This window comes from Herpailurus yagouaroundi, unplaced genomic scaffold, assembly GCF_014898765.1.
Source record: "Herpailurus yagouaroundi ecotype Mexico unplaced genomic scaffold, PumYag 141, whole genome shotgun sequence".
NCBI lineage: Eukaryota > Metazoa > Chordata > Mammalia > Carnivora > Felidae > Herpailurus > Herpailurus yagouaroundi.
Genome location: NW_024412396.1, coordinates 61,708,989 through 61,718,942, shown reverse-complemented (window position 1 = coordinate 61,718,942; position 9,954 = coordinate 61,708,989). Strand labels below are relative to the sequence as shown.

Below are 9,954 nucleotides of genomic sequence, written 5' to 3'. Positions count from 1 at the left end.
TGGTGTTTTACACACTGATTTATTTGAAAGCATAATACATAAAATGTATACTGTCTTACAAAGCATTTGATAAAGAGTTTTAAATACAATTTTAAGCTCTAAGTAAACTCTCTAACTGGAATATATATACACATTTTTAGCCATAAAAGTGAATTTTTATGGCAGGTTTCAGACCTCTAAAGCTACATGCTAGCTAATGGCCAGGTCAGGGACATTAAAAATGTGCATTAATAAAAATTTGAGGAAATTCATGAAAATGTTTCGGAAACATTATAAACAAACACGTACCATACAATGTGGGAGAAGTTTTCACGATCTACTTACAAATAGCACATCCTGTCTTAGAAAGTTGTTATTATAAAGTGTTCATTACGCATTCTTGTGCAAACTCCCTTATGCCATCTTACTAATATCAAGCATGGCGTGTATATCCTATACATACAAGCACACTACTTTTTCCCTTGTGCAATGCCCCATCGTAAGAATATACTTGGTCTCAGGGACAATCAGAGCATAGCAAAATGCTGCTTTAACTGTTTAATTAAATGTTGGGTATCCACATGATCTGGAAATGCTGCTTCAGATTTCTGAGCAGCAACATAGCTTCTCTGGAGATCTCCAATCTGTAAGAAATACCAGAATAAGACCAGAAAAAAATGAGTAAGAAAGTCGAAAAAAGATGTACTATCTGTACACTGTAGAAAATCAAAGGGGTCTTAAGGGTAAATCGCTCGATTATGCTCTTTGATTCTAGAATCCTTTCACCTAGATTACAATTCAGTCTTGTAACATGGGAGAAATATAAAATAACCAATCATATAAATTCTGCTCCATTACAGCGGTCTAGTTATGAATTCATAAGCCTGTGTTTTCGTTTCCTATCACAGACAGTGTTATAAAAATAAAATAACATTTGCATACTACAACACCCAGCTCTATATAGTTTCAGAATGTCTTAGGACAACGATTTGTAATGTGCCACAAAGACAAATTTTGGCTAGGGCATTATCTTCTTTTTTTTAAGTTTATTTATTTTCAGAGAGAGAGAGAGAGACCGTGTGAGCAGGGGAGGGGCAGAGCAAGAAGGAGAGAGAATCCTAAGCAGGCCCCCACACCATCAGCGCAGAGCCTGACCAGGGGCTGCAGGAACTCACAAACTGTGACATCACGACCTGAGCTGAAATCAAGAGTTGGATGCTCACCTGACTGAGCTACCCAGGCGCCCCTCGGGCAGAATCTTTTAGACAGAAAATTCAAGCAAAAACTGTTATATATAAGATACAATAATGGGCACCAGGGTGGCTCAGTCAGTTAGGTGTGAGACTCTTGATTCCACTTAGCTCGTGATCTCAACAGTTCCTGGGTCGGAGCTCCGCCCTGGTCTCTGCACTGATGGCACGGAGCCTGCTTGGGATTCTCTCTCTCTCCTTTTCTCCCTGCCCCTCACCCATGTGCACCTGCATTCTCTCTCTTTCTCTCTCTCTCTCTCTCTCTCTCTCTCTCTCTCTCTCTCTCAAAATAAATAAGCCTTAAAAAAAGATACAATAACATGCTCAGGGAGGTTTTAAAGGGTGCCAGTGATGTGGGGGTTTTAGAAGTTTTTAAGTAATCAGTTGTCTCTGATTTTCAATACACTTTTGTGTTAAAGTCCAGTCCCAAAGAAAAGCACACACAGTATCTGGATCCATCCGAATAGACCTAGATGCATGCATGCGTTTATAAAAAAGTGAGAATTTTTTAGTGTGTGCACACACAAACCTAGATAATTCAAATCTGGCAGGTTTTTTTTTTTTTGAAACATATAACGCATATTAAAAACATGAGTTTCTTTTTTTAAAAAATCATAGCATTTCTTTTTAATATACCATTTTCTCTTACAGAAAGTATAGCCTTCTGTGTAAAGAAATCTCTCATTTGAGTTATAGATTATTAAAGTGTGATATGGAAAAGGAAGGTATCAACCCTTTGTGGTTTAACTAAGTGGCAGCACAGTGCAGTGGAGAACACATGGGCATCGTTGGGGTCTGGATACAAATTCTGAACCTGCCATGGCCATGTGACTCCAGGGGAGTCTTTTAAGCTCAAGCAGCCCTGGGTTCCATTAGAATGTAAGCTGCATGAAGTAGACGTTTTGTTTTATTCACTAACATCCTGTGCCTACAACAGTGCCTGATACATAGTAGAAGTTCAGTAAATGAACCAACAGTTGTATAAAAACACGAGTCAGGAAGGTGAGGGAAATGTACGCGGCAGGGTTGTTGGGAGAACTCGAGATGGTGTATAGGAGCACCTGGAACAGGGGCTAGCACTTACGAGCACTCAAAAATGACGACTTCTATGGGGCGCCTGGGTGGCTCAGTCGGTTAAGCATCTGACTCTGGATCTCGGCTCAGGTCTTGATCTCACGGTTCGTAAGTTCAAGCACAGAGCATGCTCAGGATTCTCTCTTTCCCTCTCTCTCTCTCTCTGCCCCTCCCTCCCTCTCAAAATAAATAAACTTAAAAAAATAATGTTTAAGAAAATGACAACTTCTTTCCAAGCAGAAATGCAAGTTAGGATAGCTTGATGTTCGTGCTTAAAAAATGACATTTTTATAATGTCTTCTGGTCTATAAAGAGTCTTTACACAGCAAATATTTTTAGCCATTTCCTTACCCTTGAAACTCACCTTTCTTCCATGTTAAAAAGAAAGATTTCCAAGTAAAACTTATCAGATACTTTTTATCTGTTTTTCCTCTTGTTATTGGAAACAGCGCTCCTTTTAGCTCTTGGTTATTAACTGACTTGTAACACAGTATTAACAGTTGTATTTTCCCCACATTGTTCACCCATATCCCTAATTTTATAGCAATAATGACAGACAGGATTTCTTTGCAATAAAAGCCAATTACTAAATCCTTCCTCAACCAGGCGTTACTTAATGAGTATTTTTTCATGACTAAATATCATATTTTAAAAATAAAATAATTCTGTAATCTAGAACAGATCATCTATAATGCAATCTACAATATTAAGTTTAGTCCATATCCAGTGATAAATTTCTTTACAGTGTATCAAACTATCCCTTCAAGTGAAAGACATGTGTATATAATGTTTAAAAAAATCGCTTCTTTCAAAACGTTAGAATTTCCTTATCTGTATTTTAAAAACCAAGAAAAAGAAACAGATCAGATGAGGAATTGATAAAGAAAGAAAATACCTTATCAGAGACCGTTGCAAAATTAAAATGTGGCTCGTACATATGGGGTGCTAAGGATGAGGCAGTTTGTAACAGTGCTCTTGCCTGTATTTAAAAAAAGAAAAAAAGGAAAGAAAAGAAAACCAAGGATATATGAACATCTATCAGCACTATATTTGTAATTATGGGTTTTTTTGTTTTTGGTAAAAGAGTTTTGTTTGGTTTTGTTTTTGGTAAAAGAGTCTTTTATCCAAGACAGGACCTTAATAAACATGATCCTGTGATAAATACAGATGACACGCCTCATGAAACACAACTTACCGAAATACAATACTTATATCTTGCCAAAATTATATTAATAATAAAATTGCTTCAAAATATGAAGAAAATTAAGAGTAGTTATAAAGTCAAGAATCATTGTTCTTGTAAAGTTTATATTTTAATACGACAAACAAATCAAAATACAATCTTCTCAATGCAAAAAAAAGGCTTATTCTAGTTTTATTGCTGTTGATTGATTTCTTAGGCTTCTAATGACTCGTTCTCTGATGCTGCAAAAAACAATTAAAAAAAAATAGTAAATTTCTAAGCCCCAAGTTCTGTGCTGGAGAATGGTGATGAGCATTTAATACACTGTTGACCTCACAATAACAAGTGAGTGCAACTGAAAATGACAAGCTCTCTGTCATCTCATGTACTCAAGAAGCAAAATTCGCATCATTTTTCATCCCCTACAGGCTCAAACGATCATGCATTGCAGGGACCACTGATAGACAAGAGATGCTCACACATTCATTGTTAGGACCACAGACTCCCCCTTCCACACTGCTGAATATCCCTCCAACGTGTAACTAAACCCAAAACCTCCATCCATGACCTGTGGACAAATTGTGCATCTTTTTTTTTTTAATGCAAAGTAACATATGGGATGGTAGATATTGATTTGTTTGTTTTATGATTAGCTATTTTTCTTTCAATTGATGTATAATTTTTAATAATAAAATAGGGGTTAGCAGCATGAAATCTTTCACCAAAACATTTCAAATTGGTTGAATACTAGAGAAACTGTAATAAGTAGGAAACAAAGATCACTGACATGGGGACAGAGAAAAATCACAAAAGCACTTGCTTCATATGGAGATAGGTCAAGTTCCATGGCAGAATAAGTTCCCATTTGGAGTACAGTTGACCCTGGAACAACACGGGTTTGAACTGCATGGGTCCACTTGCATGTGGATTTTTCCAATACATACAGGACAGTACTATTAATGTGTGTTCTCTCCCTTATGATTTTCTGAATAACATTTTCTTTTCTCTAGCTTACTCTACTGTAGACTACATGTAACATACAAAATATATGTACATATAACACACAAGATAACATATAGTACATATAACATACAAGACAATGTGTTGATGGACTGTGTACGTTCTTGGTAAGGCTTCTAGTCAACAGTGGGTTCTTAGTTAAGTTTTGGGGGAAGGTCAAAAGTAAAACTTGAATTTTCAACTACATGAAGGGGTCAGCACCCCTAATCCTGTGTTGTTCAAGAGTCATCTGTAGTTAGTTTTTGTTTATAAAATACAAATCTGTCTTATTCGGGGGGAACTGATGACATAAAGGTAATGTCCAAGGATGTTTATTTCCTTGTTTTGTTACAAGTTTATCGCTGTGCTTAGGAGACCAGGTTAGAGGTTAACATTCCTGCCATGGTGTTCGCTATGTCACTTACCTCCTGGAGTCCCTGTTTCTTCATCTCTAAAGTTCGGAATGCAATACTTATCTATCCTCGATTGTCACTAATACTGTATAAGTGTATTTAGCTGTTTAAACTTCTTTTTTATGATAAAGTGATTTTTTAAGCATCTGCCCTGTGCTCAATACTACGCTACCAAGCCAAGTGCTTTACGTGCATAATCGGCGAATCCTCCCCAAACACCTGCAGGTTCTGTTATTAACGCCATTTTATATACTGTTCATTCATTTCACAAATACTGGCCCAGCACCTACCACCTGCCAGACACTGTTTTTGATGCTGAACATCTGGCAGCTGGAAGAGAAACAAGGTCCCTATTTTCATGTGGCTGCCATGCCACATTACATCTACATATGAACATATTTGATAAAATAAGTACTGCGAAGGAAAAAATAGGAGATGTGACAGTGGCGGAGGGCTCCTTTCAATCGATGTTTGAAATGACCTTTGAAGGGAGGTGGCAATTAAGCTAAGACTCAAATGACAAAAAGAAGAAAAAGTCGCCGCAGGATCTGAAAGAAGAACATTCCAAAGGCCGTAAAGTAAGAACAGGCACAGCGTATGTGCAGAGCAGACTTCTGGATGTGTCCAGAAGTCTGAGAGTTGGCAGGAAGGGAGAAGTAACAAAACGTGTGGTCTGACAGAGAGCCAGAGGCCAGATGATGCGGGCCCTGTAGGCCAAGGTTTGAATCCATATTTCATTCCAAGCAAAAAGGAAAGCATTTGGAGGATGCTGAGCAAAGTAGTAGAAAATCATTGTTTTATTTGATTTTTTTTTTTTAAGTAGGCTTCATGCCCAGTGCAGAGCCCCACAAGGGGCTTGAGCTCACAACCCTGAGATCAAGACCTGAGCTGACATCAAAAGTCGGATGCTTAACTGACTGAGCCACCCAGGTGCCCCCAAATCTTTCTTGTTTAAAAACAAAAATCCCTTCAGCCATCGTGAGGAGGATGTGTTATAGGGTACAATTACTTGCTGATGCAAGCAGAGACCAAAAGAGCAGCTAGGAGACTCCTGTAGTCGAGTTCAGGCAGGAGAGGAGTACAGTTTGGAGAAGGGTGGCAGTGGTGGAGAAAAGTGGCCACATCTGGGATGTGACCTGGAGAAAGAACTGACAGGGTTTGCCAGACATGATGGGGTGAGGTGGCAGGAACTGAGCGCTTTCAAGGTTGGCTCTTAGGATTTTGGTTTGAGCACCCAGCTGGTGGATGGGGGACTGCGAATTGTGTCACAGTTCACTAAGACAGGGAAGGCTTGGGGCGATGCAGGTTTGTCCTGACAAAACCAAAGGTTAAGAAAAAACCAGAAGGGTTAAGTAACTTGTCCAAGGTCACATCACTAATGTGACAGAGCTGGGATTCAAATCCAGGCCAGTGAGCCTCTAGAGCTCATTTTTATAAACTATAGCATGTAAAGATAGCTACCCCTGACGATGTTTCTGTGGAGAAACTGGATTAGCCACTGAGCCAGTGTAGTTCACTGACCTGCTCCACGTGGCCCTTCCGCATCTCCAGCACGGCCAGGTTGTTGTAGGCCTCAGCGTGGTTATTGTTGTTGACCAGAGCGAGCCTGAAGCACTGATGGGCCAAATTCGTATCTCCGATGCCCTTGAAAAGAAAAGCATACCCGTTGGGAGGAGCACTGGGTGTTGTATGGAAACCAATTTGACAATAAATTTCATATAAAAAAAAAAAAGGAAGAAAAAAAAGCTTGTATTCGCACCCGCGGATCCACAGGCTTCCTCCCTTCTTTCCTCACGTGAGTCTTTGCTGCTACCAAGCAACAGTACCGATCATAATCAAGTGTGAATTGTAGGTAAGAGGATTTCACTTGAGAAAATAAAATGAGTTCTGGTGACCCTTAGAAATCGCTACATTGCTACACAAGCCCATAACCAAACCTGGATTGATGGTATCTGAAAATGTCTTCAAACTAATTTATGGCTACCTTTTCTACACCGGAAATAATATGAGAGAGAAAAAACCTACCACAGCCACATGTCCCAAGTTGTACCAGACATCAGCTGCCTCTTCTTCGTTTTCAGCCAGAGCAAGGGCACGTTCAAATGAGGTCAGAGTCATATCATACTGCTGGGCATAGAAGCAGCAGAGTCCCAGATTGTTAAAAAGCTGGCAGTTATAGACACCCATCTGCAGGAGCCGCCTTTTTGAAAAAGAGCATATATTGGTGTCAGACCAATTTGATAAATATTAAGACCTATTTTTTTTTACAAAGTTAGAAATGAATGTTTTATAATTTTTAACATGCCCAAGGAATAGAAATAGAAAGCACTATAGTAAATGAAAAAACATTCCACAAATACAAAAGTGTGTCTTTTTTAATGGTACTAGTCACGGGAAATATGTCCAGAGGACAAAGTCTGAAGCAACATACATGAGTTTTTTCCTCCAAAAGCTCTGTTAAAGAACCAAAATACAAAAGAGTGACCTGAAGGAAAACCCAAAGCATTTTGCTTCATAAAGTTTTGGTGACAATTAGTTAAACCCCTAATACCTCTAATCTAATTTAAGAGCTGTGTTTAGGATTTACCCCCAAGTTTTCAGCTGAATTTAATCTTGGTTTTGGTTATCTGTACTTCGTCATTTAGCTGTGTCTAGGGACCTTCTGATGAGCTTCCATCGAGGAAGACAAGACCATCAGTGAATCCCTACATTATTCACTTAGCTTTCATGCTAGTGCTCAAAAAACCCATTTGCTTCTATGCATCATTAATCCCAAAGGACAATGGACAATAGAGTTCAAATAAGCCAAGGAAAATCCACCCCAGATGCCCTGAGGAAAATCCATGACCCATTTGGGGGATGGAGGTGTAGAGTCAGCTGCATATGCCTAAGGCAGCATTCATTTTATATTTTATGCTTCTAACATATATTTGGAAAGAACTCTCGTCAGCTGCCAGTTATCTCCTGGTATATTACCTAGGGGTGGAAGAGAAAATCAAAATTTAAAAATTAATCTCAGAAACCATCTGTAGGATGAAATAAGGATGTTCTCAAAAGAGAACCAGAGATAAGAACATATTTAGATTTTGCAAAATCATTTGGACAAGAGTTGGCAACACTTCACAGAAGAGGGGAACCTGTTTCAGGTCCTCATCAGAGCTCAGAAGCTGGCATCCACTGCTCTTTGCAAATCTTGTCACTATTTCAGCTTCGGGGCCTTTATATTGTATGTGGTGGGATTAATGGAAGCAGTGGGTGGCTGATTCATACAATGCTATGGTGTTAAAAACTCAATTATCCAGGTATGTTTCTGCAAGATGCCAATATCTGAGCATGTTCAAATTATTAGATGTCCCTTTAATGCTCATCAAACATCTGGGTGCTTGAACTTTTAGTCTCCTATAGATGTGGTCTATGCATTACCTGTCTACATTTTCATTCCATTATAGTTTCACCAGTATTTCACAGGAAAGGAGTTCTACAAAAAGACTGTAAAGCACACCTGTAAAACCGGAGAGCTATTTCTGGTTGATCAGAGTAAAAGTGGTTGCTTCCAATGCATGCAATGGCTTCCACATGAGTATTGTCCTGTTTCAAAACTTCTTTGTAGTATTCAGCTGCTGATGAAATATTGTTCATTTCCTATTCTCCATCAAGAAGAAGAGTGATACTTTATTGCTGAGAAAAAAAAATTTTTTTTTTCTGGCTGATTTATTTTACTTGATTCAACAAATACTGAGAGCCTATTATGTGCCAGACTCTGTTCTAGGCCCTGAGGACACAATGCAAACAAAAAGATAAAGTTGCTATCCTCAAGGTTACAGTGGGTAGGAAGAGAAGCAAATGAACAAATAGGTAATATAATGTCAGGCAAGTCTAACGGATGTGAATAGAGGCGAAGAGAGAGGGAAGGAAGGATGGAACCAAGAAGCAACATGGTTGTATTTACATTTTTAAAGAATAACTTGGTGGCTACACACAGGAGACACAAAAGGGGAGAAGAGTGGTAGCAGAGAGACCGGGAGTCCCCCTGATAATCATAAATCAATGCATTTAATGTTATTACTGTCTTAGCTCTCAAATCCACCTTCAAGGCCAGTGCAGGCTCCACAGCCCTCATGGAGATATCCCTAAGGCCCTCACTTCACATAACACTTTCCGCCTCTCAATTTATATGACACTCATTGTGGGAACCTCTCACTCATTCTTATCAGATGACAACTCCTATCTTTTGTTAGATTTTAATCATAACATATTTTATTGTGAGAAGCAAGGACCACACAATGCTTTCTTATTACACAGAATTTTTTTTAACCTCTGTGGACCTCAGTATGGTTTTTTATTTCAGGACTTTATTATTTTTAGAGCAGTGTCAGGTTCACAGCACAGCTGAGGGGGCGGTACAGAGATTAAATGAATTTTGTTATTCAGTATCAAAAAATGACATCCATTATCACCAATATCATCAATATTTAGCAATATGAAACCAGTTTTGACCTTGTGGACCCTCTGACAGGGTCTTGGGGATCCCTGGGAATCCCTGGGCCACACTTTCAGAAATATTGATATTAAAATATTTGAGGCCTTTCTTCCCACTCCTACTCACTCATTCCCAGAAGGCAAACTCAGCATGCTTGTCTCAGCCCCTTCTGGACCTCTTCGGAAGCCAACCTGCCTGTCACATGCCCCCCTGTTCTTCCCTGCCAGGTGGAGGGGGCTCTCCCAGGGACAGAAGTTCTGCAGGTTGCACAGTCATGTCTAGGTGGATAAGGCTGTCTAACTCAGAGACTATCAAGTCCTTTTGGTCACACATCTAAAGCCACATGCTCCAATTCTGCTGTTATCAGTAATAAAGTTAATGGTTTATCTTCCATTTTTCTGAATCTTGTATCTATCACTTGGAGTGATGAAGGGGGGTGATATTGATTAGTTCCATAAAACCCCAGTAAAACATTTCTGAGTTGATCCAAACTCATTCTGGATGTATATCTGTTCCCATACTTTATATTTGAAATTCTTATTAAAAGTCCTGCCAGGATTTAGTTCTTTAAGAGGT

The 9,954-nt window shown here is 39.1% G+C and overlaps 1 protein-coding gene across 6 annotated transcripts in view; it reads right to left on the bottom strand.

Annotated features, from left to right (window-relative positions):
- TTC8 (tetratricopeptide repeat domain 8) overlaps positions 1-9,954 on the bottom strand; it is a 58,589-nt gene continuing 48,635 nt past the window's right edge. For all 6 annotated transcript variants that reach the window (XM_040477969.1, XM_040477966.1, XM_040477964.1 and 3 more), the window contains 5 exons: positions 8,401-8,540; positions 6,924-7,098; positions 6,420-6,542; positions 3,199-3,282; positions 1-623 (listed from right to left, as the gene is read on the bottom strand). In XM_040477969.1, the coding sequence (XP_040333903.1) occupies positions 507-623; positions 3,199-3,282; positions 6,420-6,542; positions 6,924-7,098; positions 8,401-8,540 (639 nt within the window). In that variant the 3' untranslated portion in view covers positions 1-506. The remainder of the gene's footprint in view (positions 624-3,198; positions 3,283-6,419; positions 6,543-6,923; positions 7,099-8,400; positions 8,541-9,954) is intronic.